Consider the following 15176-nt stretch of genomic DNA (forward strand, 5'->3'; position numbering starts at 1 on the left):
CTCTGCAGACACTCTGCTTGTCTCAGTAACTGTCCAGAGTATGAGAAAATCCCCATAGGAAACCTCTAATGCTTCAGATAGTTCCTGAGACAAGCAGAGGTGTCAGCAGAGAGCACTGTTGTAAGAAAGAAAAGAACAACTCAACTTCAGCAGTTGATAACCACTGGAAGGATTACAATTTTTTATATAAGTAATTTACAAATCAGTTTAACTTTCTGGAGCCAGTTGATATAAAAAAAAAAAAAAAAAAATTTTTCCTGGAATACCCCTTTAAATGGGTTGTGTGCTGCCCTAATTTTCGGAGCTCCGCTCACAGTGTCCGGAAGTTCGTTACTCCGAACGCTGTGTGCGGGCTTCCGTGTTCTCTGCCGCCTGGTGTGACGTCACGCCCGGCCCCTCGCCCGCCCCCTTGTGACGTCCCGCCCACTCCCTCGTGACATCACGCCCGCCCCCTCTACCAAACTCTATGGGAAGGGGGCGTAACAGCGGTCGCGCCCCCTTCCCATAGACTTTCGTTGAGGGGGCGGGCGGGACGTCACGAGGGGGCGGGCGGGACGTCACGAGGGGGCGGGCGAGGGGCCGGGCGGGACGTCACGCCCGGCGGCTGCGAACACGGAAGCCCGCACACAGCGTTTGGAGTAATGAACTTCCGGACGCTGTGTGCGGAGCTCCGAAAGTCAGGGCAGCGCACAACCCCTTTAATCCCTGGAGTGACACAAAGCAGGTAAGCAGAGCTCTGGCGACCATTTTCACTCATCACACCTCTGTAATCGTGCAGCGGATTATCCGATAAGTGTACTTAAGCATCACAACTGCTTTAGATGCCTTAATCAGTATTGATCATAGCATCAAAAGGATTAATGGCAGACATCATCAGAATTACTGAAATTTGCTGTTAGCAGTGAGGTCCCGGCTGCTGGTAAAAGCCCAGGACCTGTCATGTATGAGGCAAGCACTCGCTTTATAGTCAAAATGTGCCTTAGGACTTAAATGTACATCCTGGTACATCAGAACCAGGGTACCAGGAGGCACATTTATGCCCACTGGCATTTAGGGGTTAAAAAAAAAAAATCTATGGTGCATTAATATATTCCAACACAACAGAGTGCTGTGTTGGATTATCATGTTAAAGATAACTGTGGCTACATCAATATGTATTCTTCCTTCATCACAAAGCAAATCGTTCTGTATATTCAGCATTTGGTTTGACTTTCACAAAAATAAAATCTGATTCGGATATTAATATATTCGGATCGAATATAAACTTTTTGTAATTTTTTGGGATTTGTTCCATCCCAAAGGAATGCATGACACCTTTCATTGTTACATACACTGGACTGGGTGCCTTTTACCTGGCAAAACTATTCCATGGACTGTACCAGAACAGAGACTACTACCTTTGACAGTAGTCCCTGATCCAGGACATGCATTGAATGGGCAATCACAGAGCAATTGGCACTTCCAAATCCAAATTGGGATATCACTCCGAAATGAGTCCGACAGTCAGATTCACAAAATTGGACCGTGTGTGCTCTCTCCTGTCTAATAGTACTCCTCTGTGCTCTCTCCTGTCTAATAGTACTTTTCTGTGCTCCCTCCTGTCTGATAGCAATCCTCTGTGCTCTCTCCTGTCTAATAGTACTTTTCTGTGCTCTCTCCTGTCTGATAGCACTCCTCTGTTCTCTCTCCTGTCTGATAGGACTCCTCTGTGCTCTCTCCTGTCTGATAGGTCTCCTCTGTGCTCTCTTCTGTCTGATAGTACTACTCTGTGCTCTTTTGTGTCTGATTGGACTCCTCTGTGCTCTCTACTGTCTGATAGCACTCCTCTGTGTTCTCTCATGTCTGATACTACTCCTCTGTGCTCTCTTCTGTCTGATAGTACTCCTCTTTGCTCTCTCTTGTCTAATACAACTTCTCTGTACTCTCTCCTGTCTGATAGGACTCTTCTTTGTTCTCTCTTGTCTGATAGGACTCCTCTGTGCTCTTTCCTGTCTGATAGTACTCCTCAGTGCTCTCTCCTGTCTGATCGGACTCCTCTGTGCTCTCTCTGGACTGATTCAACTACTCTATGCTCTCTCCTGTGTGATAAGACTCCTCTCTGCTCTCTCCTGTTTGATAGTACTCCTCTGTGCTTTCCCCTGTCTGATAGCACTCCTCTGTGCTCTCTACTTTCTGATAGGAATCATTTGTGCTCTCTCCTGTCTTATAGTATTCCTCTGTGTTCTATCCTGTCTGATAGTACTCCTCTGTGCTCTCTCCTGTCTGATAGCACTCCTCTGTGCTCTCTTCTGTCTGATAGTACTCTGTTCTCTCTCCTGTCTGATAGTACTCCTCTGTGCTCTTTCCTGTCTGATTGGACTCCTCTGTGCTCTTTCCTGTCTGATAGTACTCCTGTGTGCTCTCTACTGTCGGATAGCACTCCTCTGTGTTCTCTCATGTCTGATAGTACTCCTCTGCACTCTCTTCTGTCTGATAGTACTCCTATGTACTCTCTCTTGTCTTATACAACTTCTATGTGCCCTCTCCTGTCTGATAGGACTCCTCTTTGTTCTCTCTCCTGTCTGATAGGACTCCTCTGTGCTCTCTCCTGTCTGATAACACTCCTCTGTGCTCTTTCATGTCTGATAGGATTTCTTTGTGCTCTCTCCTGTCTGATAGGACATCTCTGTACTCTCTCCTGTCTGATAGGACTCCTCTTTGTTCTCTCTCCTGTCTGATAGCACTCCTCTGTGCTCTCTCCTGTCTGATAGGACTTTTTTGTGCTCTCTCCTGTCTGATAGGACATTTCTGTGCTCTCTCCTGTCTGATAACACTCCTCTGTGCTCTCTCCTGTCTGATAGGACTTCTTTGTGCTCTCTCCTGTCTGATAGGACATCTCTGTGCTCTCTCCTGTCTGATAGTACTCCTCTGTGCTCTCTCCTGTCTGATAGCACTCCCTGTGCTCTCTCTTGTCTGATAATACTCCTCTGTGCTCTCTTCTGTCTGATAGTACTACTCTGTGCTCTCTCCTGTCTGATAGGACTCACCCGTGCTCTCTTCTGTCTGATAGTACTACTCTGTGCTCTCTCCTTTCGTATCAGACAGGATAGATTGCTAGAACCCCCCCCCCCCACACACACACACACACACACACACACACTTACTGGACTTTGTCCATGCCTGTGCTTCAGCTTGGACAAAGCCATGATTTTGTAAGCCATGATTTCTATAAAAATGGAAATATAATTTACTTATAAAATTTACTAGAAAGGTTAATGTTTTGCCAAGATGAACAACATGTCAAAAGTTTTTGAATCTGACAGTGCCCATTTAAGGTTGACTCTACAGTGTTCTGATAATTTAGTCAATCAAAACATGCAGAAATACCTATTATTTCCAATAATTTTTTTTTTTATTATTTTAAATCTGTACAAATCTCAAAGTCTAATAACAAGCAAAATCCATCTAGTCTGAGTAACATGAAATCATGAACACACTAATGCACTTTATTTCTGTGTCTGCACACATCTACGCCATTAACATAATTTTTATGTCTTCTCTTTTATTTATTTATTTATTTTAAAAAGACGTCTGGACCATAGTAAAAATAAATAAAATTTACCTTGTGTCACCCTCTATTTCCTTATAGCTTGCTAGCAATTCTCAGTAAGTTATCATAGTTTTCAAACGGGACAATGACAAATGTGGGTTTGTTACATTTCTATAGTGTATAAAAAGTAATATTGTATCAACATCAGTCAGTTCTATTTCATCTCGATTGCTTTCTAAAGAGTTCAACACAGAAAACATAATTGTATATAATTTTTATTGTTCCGTAAGAACATTTTAAATAATGGATATGTTCAACAATATAACATCATCTATGCTTCAGTAACAAAGGTAACTTAGAAATCCATGATGTATCACTGCAGTAAATATGTGTTGCAATGTTTGTAGCCAAGTTTGGAATGTGACTAAAATGAAAACATTCAAGTGGTACTCCGCTTCTCAGCGTTTGGAAGAAAATTAGCCGGCGCTGGGGAATCGTTACGTCACAGCCCACCCCTCAATGCAAGTCTATGGGAGGGATACCGGGCGGCCGCCATACCCATTCCCATAGACTTGCATTGAGGGGGTGGACGTGACGTCACAAGAGGGCGGAGATGTGACATCATGATCCCCCGGCGCCGGCCTTAAACGTTCAGAATATTTTGTTCCCATCACTGAGCAGCGGAGTACCCCTTTAATATATTTACTGATTATTGCTGATTTTTTTTTATTTTTTGGTTTTAGGTACATCAAAGGTTATCCTCCCAACTCACCATATATAGGCAGCTCACCAACGTTTTGTCATCTCCTGCCAGAAAAAGTCCCATTTTGTTGTTTACGATTGGATAAGGTAAAAGGAAAACAAAAATTACAATGTAAAACGAGTAGTGAAAAAATTAGAAAGAGAAATATAAATGAGTGTGCCAGAATCGTGGTTCAATATGTGTAAAAACAAACAAACAAAACTGGTGCATTAATTAGACAGATTTTTATATCAAATTAGACAAAGAGAATGCAGATGTGCACTATGCCTGACAAGGGGAATTGGAAAGTGAGTGCAGCTCTGGAGAAAAATTATCAAATTTTGAAATTTTTTATTTGGTGCACTCGTAGGCCTTGTTCACAGTGTTTCCTAAACCTCATTTTGAGCCATGAATAAAAAATGGCTGAAAAAAACTGTAAATAGACAGAAAAACTGCTAAAAATAAGAAACAATTTACCAATTAATTTTTTTTATAAGTTCTACAACATTTCATAAGTGTTTTTGAAATTTTTTGTTAATACTTTTCTGCCCAGTTTGAAATCGAAATGTGGCCTCAGTAAAAAGGAGCGTGGCTTTGGGTGTGCTGATATTCTGCCAATTTCTGGAGAAAATTCTAACGTACGTTTAAGCCAACTAGTAGTAGTATCAGAATGAGGGAGGAAGTTCTCCCCTGTATGGCTTCAGATGATGAATGTGAATCTGACTGAGACTGAGCAAAAAATGCAGAGCAATATCAAGGTAGAAAACTAAAAAATAATAAAAATAAAGGCAGGGGGTGGTTTATCATGATGGGGGCAGTGAACTGGGAGGATTATTCAATTTAACAAGATCATGAGAAGTACTCTTTACGTTTAAGTTTACACTGTTTAAAGAGGTACTCAACCCTTAGACATCTTGTTCCCTATCCAAAGGATAGCTTCACTCCATCACGGCCCCTCCCATAGACTTGCATTGAGGGGGCATGGCATGATGTCATGAGGGGGCGGGGTCATTACATCACAATACTCCAGCCCCTGTATCGCCAGTCATCAGGCACTGAGCAAAGCTCACTCCATGCACCAGATGACAGGGGGTGCTGCAGGAGAGATTGTGGGGGTTTCCAGCGGCAGGACCCCAGAAATATTAAGCCCCTGAGAGCCCCCCCATAGCGCACTTTTTTTTCCCATTGTCTCCATTCCAGGGCTGAGCTTGTTGCCAATGTTATACACATAGGTTCCTCCTTCCCCGTATTATTTAATCACAGCACATCACGCAATCCCCAAGGCTATGCCTTGACATGGTGCTAGTGAACCTGTACTCTGACTCTATGCTGGGCTGATGAATAATTCTGATTTAAAGGGGTACTTCAGTAGAACACAATTTTTTTTTCTAATCAACTGGTGCCAGAAAGTAAAACAGATTTGTAAATTACTTCTATATAAAAATCTTATCAGCTGCTGTATGCTCCATAGGAAGTTGTGTAGTTTTTTTTTTTCTATCTGACCACAGTGCTCTCTGCTGACACCTCTGTCTGTTTCAGGAACTGTCCAGAGTAGGAGAGGTTAGCTATGGGGATTTGCTCCTGCTCTGGACAGTTCCTGACATGGACAGAGGTGTCAGCAGAGAGCACTCTGGTCAGACTGAAAAGAACCATACAACTTCCTCTGGAGCATACAGCAGCTGATAAGTACTGGAAGGATTAAGATTTTTAAGTAATTTACAAATCTGCTTAACTATTTGACACCAGTTGGTTATAAAAAAAAATTGTTTTCCACTGGAGTACTCCTTTTAATTTGTATACACTAATAAAGATGGCAAGTGGATGGGAAAAGGGGTAACTGATGCAATGGGCTTGCAAAATACTACATGAAAATAAATGTAAAAGACAACTGCAGCAATGGAGGGATTACATTAGTTGCTGCTGTCACTTCTAAGAAGCTAATGGGAGGAGGGAGATTATACTGCATTACTGTGGACTTAAAACGCTCCAGGGCGTACAGGCACCTCCTTGTGCATAAAGTCCTAGGTGGCAAGGGCGTACCTGTATGCCCGATGTCTGCAAGGGGTTAAAATGTGAGGAGTAACAAAAACACAAAAAAGGAAACCTGATTTTTTAAGGGAGGGCAAAATGGGGTGTGTCCTTAAAGGGGTACTCTGCTGCTCAGCGTTTGGAACAAACTGTTTTGAATGCTGGAGCCGGTGCTGGGATCTCGTGACATCATAGCCCCACCCCCTCATGACATCACATCCCACCCCCTCAATGCAAGTCTATGGGAGGGGGCGTGACAGCCGCAACATCACAAGGGGTCCGGCGTGAACACGGAAGCCCGCACCCAGCATTCGGAACATTGAGTTCCGTCCGCTGAGGAGCGGAGTAACCCTTTAAGATGAAAAAGTTGCATTTCTTTTACCTTGCTTTCATAGCAGCACGTCGGTGGAACACATCTATAAATAGTCATGTTCTTCCTCAGGTCTGAACCCTAAATCTGTGCAACCAATGATAGCTGTCTTTTGTTTACTACACTTATTGAATGTTTTTTACATTGGCCAATTTATCTTTCTTCTATTTGCGATCATCTCTATTGACTGCGCTATTCTCCATGCAAAAATACTAGCAGGTATGATTGTGGAATTCTGCATTTATTAGTATGTTGATACTTTGTGTTTATTGATTTCTAAAGTAAAGCTTTTTGTGGTTATAAACACTAACCAAAGATGAAATATACTTCATACTGTGTATTAAACTACATGACATACTTAAATCCATTCACTTGTGCTTTAGGGCTGTCAACATAACTATTATGAAGATGCTAAAGCCTATGGTTTTAAAAATAAAGTCATCATTGTGGCAGCCGAGACAGCAGGCAATGGACTATACAATTTCATTGTTCCACTCAGAGCTTATTACCGACCAAAGAAGGAGCTTAATCCAATCATATTACTGCTGGATAATCCGTAAGTGCTGAGAACTGATTATATATTAGATATTAAAACTGAATCTCCAGAACTTTTAAAGGTCTTCTAACAAATAAATTCCTTTCATTCATATAAATGTTATTCTCCATATCTTTTAATGAGACGCCATCTAACAGCTTTGTATGAACAATTGAAATTGGATGAGGTACCTTGGGTTTTAAGGATAACTAGAAAAAAAAGTGCTCTTTTTTTCTTTTATTAAGTACACACACATTTTCTTGTATTTGTTTTACTTTTTTTTTTCAACACCCTCATATTCTGCAGCACTGTGCCTACTGGGGCTCTAGATTTAAAATCAAAGGAAATCTGTCATCAGTGTCACCTGAACTAACTTGTAGTACATGTAGTACAGGTAACACTGATGACAACGATACTTACCTGATCCTGTTCCATGCTCCCGTGCTCTTGTTATCTTCCTCCATATGTTCAACTCTGGAGTCAACTTGGAGCATAGTCGAAGCTTCCTGACATCACCAGTAGACCCAGCAGAGAAGCAGCAGCCATGACTTCAGGAAGCTTCGTCCATGCTCCAAGTCTGCCCTGGAGCGGAAAATACGGAGGAAGATGGCAGGATAACAGGAGCACAGAATGGGATCAGGTAAGTATGGTTGTCATCAGTGTCAACTGCACTACAGGTTAGTGCAGGTGACATAGATGACCACGTTCCTTTATCCAATTATGATATTTTTGAAATGTGGGAGGTAACAAAAGTACCCATTGGAAACCCATGCAAACATGGAGACCATACACACTCCATGGTTTTGAATCCATTCTTTGTATTCAAAACCAGGACCCAATAGTGCCACGGAGTACATAAAAAATGAGCCACTTTAAAAGTGGCTATACATTTTCAATAATTGTGGGCTCAACCATTTGAATTATTTATCATGGCTGTATGTTGAACTATCACTGAAGAACAAGCCTCTTTTTAGAATAGCGATATAGACTATACGCTATAAAACATAACCTTTATTAGTCACCAAATAAAATCAATATATAATATCCTAGTAATAATGAACAAAGATGTGAACACTCCACAAACGGCCACTAAGCAGCTAGACAGAACCTGGGTAATGAGGCAGATATGGTAAATTAACAAGGTTCGTATCGGGTAGATGTAGGGTAGACGACAAGTTAAGCATATGACATGAGGAAAAAATAAGGGTAAGTGCAATCTAAATATACAGGCCCCATCCCTCTGTCCCTGCCTTTTGAGGGACCACCCACGGTGACGTTCCCTAACTTAACTAAGTGAGGGTAAAAAATTTAAAATGGGGATAAAGTAGAGATAAGATGTGATTATAGCCTTATATGCTCCGCGGTCTGTAACCGCCAGGACATCCCATTGCAAATCACCAAGCAAAAATAATATATGTGTGTATAAAAACATGTGCACTGGTACATGACATGCTACCAGAGAGTACCAAAATCATGAAGGTCCCAATAGAGCTGTTCCAACACACTTCTACTGTCCTATATTTACGGTTTCATCAGGGAACCAAAAACAAAGATATATATATATATATATATATGTATAGAGAGAGAGAGATATAAATATATATATATATATATATATATATATATATATATATATACCGTATTTTTCGCCATATAAGACGCTCCGGCATATAAGACGCACCCAATTTTAAAGGAGGAAAATCTAGAAAAAAAAAGATTCTGAACCAAATACTGTAGTAAAATATTTTATATCAGTATAGTTCCCCCACAATAGTTGGCAGTATAGTTCCCCCACAATAGTTGGCAGTATAGTTCCCCCACAATGGTAGGCAGCTCCTCCCCCCCTCCCCCCACAATAGTTGGCAGTATAGTTCCCCCACAACAGTAGGCAGCTCCTTCCCCCTCCCCCCCACAATGATTGGCAGTATAGTTCCCCCACAATAGTTGGCAGTATAGTTCCCCCACAATGGTAGGCAGCTCCTCCCCCCCTCCCCCCACAATAGTTGGCAGTATAGTTCCCCCACAACAGTAGGCAGCTCCTTCCCCCTCCCCCCCACAATGATTGGCAGTATAGTTCCCCCACAATAGTTGGCAGTATAGTTCCCCCACAATGGTAGGCAGCTCCTCCCCCCCTCCCCCCACAATAGTTGGCAGTATAGTTCCCCCACAACAGTAGGCAGCTCCTTCCCCCTCCCCCCCACAATGATTGGCAGTATAGTTCCCCCACAATAGTTGGCAGTATAGTTCCCCCACAATGGTAGGCAGCTCCCCCCCCCCTCCAAAATGGTAGGCAGCTCCCCACCCTCCACAATGGTTGGCAGTATAGTTCCCCCACAATGGTTGGCAGTATAGTTCCCCCACAATGGTTGGCAGTATAGTTCCCCCACAATGGTTGGCAGTATAGTTCCCCCACAATGGTTGGCAGTATAGTTCCCCCACAATGGTACTGGTATTATCATGGTACTCGTGCACTGGTTATGACCACAGTTGTGTGGTCTTTGTTTTGGTTGTGTTTTTGGTTCCCTGTTGGAACTGTAAATATAGGATGGTAGAAACGCGTTGGAACAGCTATTGGATCCTTCATGATTTTAGTACTCTCTGGTAGTATATCTTATACCAGTGCACATGTTTTTACACACACACATATATGATTTGTGCTTGGTGATTTGCAATGGGATGTCCTGGCGGTTGCGTACCGCGGAGCATATAAGGCTATAATCACATCTTATCCCTATTTTTGTGTTTTTTTCCCTCACTTAGTTAAGTTAGGGAACATCACCGTGGTGGAGGCCTCCCTGTTAAGGAGGTGGGTCCCTCAAAAGGCAGGGACAGAGGGATGGAGCCTATATATTTAGAGTGCACCTACCCCTATTTTTTCCACATGTCATATCTGTTACGCCTAGCGCTCCGGGTCCCCGCTCCTCCCCGGAGCGCTTACGGCGTCTCTCTCTCCGCAGCGCCCCGGTCGGTCCCGCTGACCGGGAGCGCTGCACTGTCATGGCCGTCGGGGATGCGATTCGCACAGCGGGACGCGCCCGCTCGCGAATCGCATCCCAGGTCACTTACCTCCCCCGGTCCCCTGCTGTCATGTGCTGGCGCGCGCGGCTCCGCTCTCTAGGGCGCGCGCGCGCCAGCTCCCTGAGACTTAATGGGCCAGTGCACCAATGATTGGTGCCTAGCCCAATTAGCTTAATTGGCTTCCACCTGCTCCCAGACTATATCTGATCACTGCCCCTGCACTCCCCTGCCGGATCTTGTTGCCTTAGAGCCTAGTGAAAGCGTTACTGTGTTTGTCCATACTGTGTACTTGACCTCCTGCTATTGCCTTATCGACTACGATTCTTGCTGCCTGCCCCGACCTTCTGCTACGTCCGACCTTGCTTCTGTCTACTCCCTTGTACCGCGCCTATCTTCAGCAGTCAGAGAGGTTGAGCCGTTGCTAGTGGATACGACCTGGTCACTACCGCCGCAGCAAGACCATCCCGCTTTGCGGCGGGCTCTGGTGAACACCAGTAGTGATTTAGAACCGGTCCACTAGCACGGTCCACGCCAATCCCTCTCTGGCACAGAGGATCCACCTCCTGCCAGCCGGCATCGTGACAGTAGATCCGGCCATGGATCCCGCTGAAGTTCCTCTGCCAGTTCTCGCCGACCTCACTACACTGGTCGCCCAGCAAGCCCGACAGATCGCCCAACAAGATCACCAGCTGTCGTACTTGACCACCATGACACAGCAACTCCAGTCGCAGCTGCAGCAGCTTCAGTCACAGCTACAGCAATTTCAGTCTCAGCTACAGCAGCAACAACCATCTCCTCCGCCAGCTCCTGCACCTCTTCCGCAGCGAGTGGCCACTCCTAGCCTCCGCTTGTCCCTGCCGGACAAATTTGATGGGGACTCTAAGTTTTGCCGTGGCTTTCTTTCACAATGTTCCCTGCACTTGGAGATGATGTCGGACCAGTTTCCTACTGAAAGGTCTAAGGTGGCTTTCGTAGTCAGCCTTCTGTCTGGGAAAGCTCTGTCTTGGGCCACACCGCTCTGGGACCGCAATGACCCCGTCACTGCCTCTGTACACTCCTTCTTCTCGGAAATTCGAAGTGTCTTTGAGGAACCTGCCCGAGCCTCTTCTGCTGAGACTGCCCTGCTGAACCTGGTCCAGGGTAATTCTTCCGTTGGCGAGTACGCCATACAATTCCGTACTCTTGCTTCTGAACTATCCTGGAATAATGAGGCCCTCTGCGCGACCTTTAAAAAAGGCCTATCCAGCAACATTAAAGATGTTCTGGCCGCACGAGAAACTCCTGCTAACCTGCATGAACTCATTCATCTAGCCACTCGCATTAACATGCGTTTTTCTGAGAGACATCAAGAGCTCCGCCAGGAAAAAGACTTAGATCTCTGGACACCTCTCCCACAGTCTCCATTGCAATCTACGCCTAGGCCTCCCGCCGAGGAGGCCATGCAAGTGGATCGGTCTCGCCTGACCCAGGAAGAGAGGAATCGCCGTAGGGAAGAGAATCTTTGTCTGTACTGTGCCAGTACCGAACATTTCTTGGTGGATTGCCCTATCCGTCCTCCACGTCTGGGAAACGCACGCTCGCACCCAGCTCTCGTGGGTGTGGCGTCTCTTGATGCTAAGTCGGCTTCTCCACGTCTCACGGTGCCCGTACGGATTTCTCCTTCAGCCAACTCCTCCCTCTAAGCCGTGGCCTGCTTGGACTCCGGTGCCTCTGGGAACTTTATTCTGGATTCCTTGGTGAATAAATTCCGCATCCCGGTGACCCGTCTCGTCAAGCCACTCTACATTTCCGCGGTCAACGGAGTCAGGTTGGATTGCACCGTGCGTTACCGCACGGAGCCCCTCCTAATGTGCATCGGACCTCATCACGAAAAAATTGAGTTTTTGGTCCTCTCCAATTGCACTTCCGAAATTCTCCTTGGACTACCCTGGCTTCAACACCATTCCCCAACCCTGGATTGGTCCACAGGGGAGATCAAGAGCTGGGGTACCTCTTGTTTCAAGGACTGCCTTAAACCGGTTCCCAGTACTCCCTGCCGTGACCCTGTGGTTCCCCCTGTAACCGGTCTCCCTAAGGTCTTTACGGACTCTGCCTGCCATAAGAAGTGCCTCTCCCCCCCTCCCAGTCCAGTCAGGCAAGCCTCGGTGCCTCCTCATGGCCCCCGTCCTGGTGTCACACTGCCCCGTGCCAGGCCTCGCCCTCTGCCCTCCCTCCCCATTCCCACTCCTGCTGTACTGCCTGCCGTTGAGGAAACCCTCCATTCTTTCCCGGTGTCCTCATCCCAGGGGAGGCAGTTACCGGACAAAGAGAAGGGGAGACCTAAGGGGGGGGGTACTGTTACGCCTAGCGCTCTGGGTCCCCGCTCCTCCCCGGAGCGCTTACGGCGTCTCTCTCTCCGCAGCGCCCCGGTCGGTCCCGCTGACCGGGAGCGCTGCACTGTCATGGCCGTCGGGGATGCGATTCGCACAGCGGGACGCGCCCGCTCGCGAATCGCATCCCAGGTCACTTACCCGTCCCAGTCCCCTGCTGTCATGTGCTGGCGCGCGCGGCTCCGCTCTCTAGGGCGCGCGCGCGCCAGCTCCCTGAGACTTAAAGGGCCAGTGCACCAATGATTGGTGCCTGGCCCAATTAGCTTAATTGGCTTCCACCTGCTCCCAGACTATATCTGATCACTGCCCCTGCACTCCCTCGCCGGATCTTGTTGCCCTAGAGCCTAGTGAAAGCGTTACTGTGTTTGTCCATACTGTGTACTTGACCTCCTGCTATTGCCTTATCGACTACGATTCTTGCTGCCTGCCCCGACCTTCTGCTACGTCCGACCTTGCTTCTGTCTACTCCCTTGTACCGCGCCTATCTTCAGCAGTCAGAGAGGTTGAGCCGTTGCTAGTGGATACGACCTGGTCACTACCGCCGCAGCAAGACCATCCCGCTTTGCGGCGGGCTCTGGTGAACACCAGTAGTGACTTAGAACCGGTCCACTAGCACGGTCCACGCCAATCCCTCTCTGGCACAGAGGATCCACCTCCTGCCAGCCGGCATCGTGACAATATCCTTAACACTATTATTGAGGTCTACCTTACATCTACCCGATATGGATCTTGTGTATTTACCATATCTACCTCATTATCCAGGTTCTGTCTATCTGCTTAGTGGCTGCTTCACAGCCAGGGACACTCGCATTTGTTGATTTTTTTTGCAGTGTTCCCATCTTTGTTTATTATTACTTGTATATTATATATTGATGATATTTGGTGACTGATTAAAGGTTATGTTTTATAACGTATAATCCATATCGCTATTCTACAAAGAGGCCTGTTCTTCGGTGATACTTTATGATTTCCTCTTCAAATTACGTGTGTGGAGGTGGCTCTCCTGACTGCTGATTAGCCCTTGTCGGTGAATTATTTCTGTATATTTAAGTGTTGTCTAAGAATAGGTATAAACTGGAGACAGACTCCTCTGTCTGTATCTCCCAAAACAGTATGGTCAGGCTGACAAATCCAACATGCCCGACCCTTCTCTTCACGACATCTGTCAGTGAAGATTTAGGAGGCCACCATACACCTTAGACAGACAGATAAAACTGCTGAAGGTGGTTGGTTCAGCTAATTTTAGTATAACGCACGACTTCTTAAAGAAATAGATAGATAGCGGCACTAGCACAATAAATCTTCTTGTACTTCTTAGGACTCTAGGAACAGCTGGAGAGTCTCTGTTCTGACCCGCGGTGGGGCTAGGACAGAGAGTCCGGTATGAATATAACGTAGGAATATAAAGAAAGACATAGCCTGCACTCACCGCACAGTTTGGGTCTCTCGGCCTTGGAAACCGGACCACCTCGGTAGCGTGGGACTTGCAGCAGCTGCTGGTAGGGCTCAGAAAACAGGCAACTGCCGGCGGTTTCGCGTTACAATCAACGCAAAACCCTATTGGGGTGTTCTACTGGGGCATAACCCCTAACCTGCTTATGAATAAAAGGGTGCAGCTGAATATACAATGAATGATGGGGGAAAAGATATTTCACCTTTAGACAGTTCCAGTCAAAAGACATTCCAGTATCTTCCTCCTAAAGAGGATTGAGGGACCTCTAAGATAGGAGAGGGTTCTGCCACAATGGAAGATGCTTGTATAGGCATAAAGGTAAGCTATAAACTTCCCTGACCACTTGTCATGCCTCTATTGTATCAGCCTGTAGAAAGTTATTTTCTATGTTGGTTCCACTCCTGGTTTTGGCTGAAAAAATAAATAAAATATATATATATATATATATATATATATATATATATATATATATATATCCAATTGGTATAGGTCACAGCAAAAAGTATGCAGACTCCCAATTTCAAAGAGGCTGTGGTCTTTATTTAGGTCATCAGCAATGCAACGTTTCGGCTATAGTGTAGCCTTTGTCATAGCCGAAACGTTGCATTGCTGATGACCTAAATAAAGACCACAGCCTCTTTGAAATTGGGAGTCTGCATACTTTTTGCTGTGACCTATACCAATTGGATGTTCTATATCTGGACTGGTTATCCGGATGGTCACGGGCATAAGAGCAGGGACTAGTGCTGTCTTCCTCCTTGGATATATATATATATATATATATATATATATATATATATTAGTGTTGCTCGCGAATATTCGCAATTCGAATATTATTCGCGAATATCGCATATTCGCGAATTCGCGAATTTCGCGAATATAGCGCTATATATTCGTAATTACGAATATTCGTTTTTTGTTTTTTTTTTCTTCACAGTACACATCACAGTGATCACCCCTCTCTGCTTCCAGCTTGTGTGGTGTAAAGAAGGCTGTGATACTACTGTGTGAGACTGGCGTGCGGAAATTCGCATATGCAAAAATTAGCATATGCGAATTTTCGCGTATGCAAATTTTGTATATGCTAATACTCACATATGTTAATTTTCGCATACGCGAAAATAAAACGAGA

General features: G+C 45.3%; 1 protein-coding gene across 3 annotated transcripts in view; it reads left to right on the forward strand.

The window, feature by feature from the left end:
- Positions 1-15176, forward strand: part of KCNT2 (potassium sodium-activated channel subfamily T member 2) — an 814344-nt gene that overhangs the window by 551398 nt on the left and 247770 nt on the right. For all 3 annotated transcript variants that reach the window (XM_056523545.1, XM_056523546.1, XM_056523547.1), the window contains exons 18-19: positions 4273-4378; positions 7053-7225. In XM_056523545.1, the coding sequence (XP_056379520.1) occupies positions 4273-4378; positions 7053-7225 (279 nt within the window). The remainder of the gene's footprint in view (positions 1-4272; positions 4379-7052; positions 7226-15176) is intronic.

Source organism: Hyla sarda, chromosome 6 (genome assembly GCF_029499605.1).
Source record: "Hyla sarda isolate aHylSar1 chromosome 6, aHylSar1.hap1, whole genome shotgun sequence".
NCBI classification, from domain to species: domain Eukaryota; kingdom Metazoa; phylum Chordata; class Amphibia; order Anura; family Hylidae; genus Hyla; species Hyla sarda.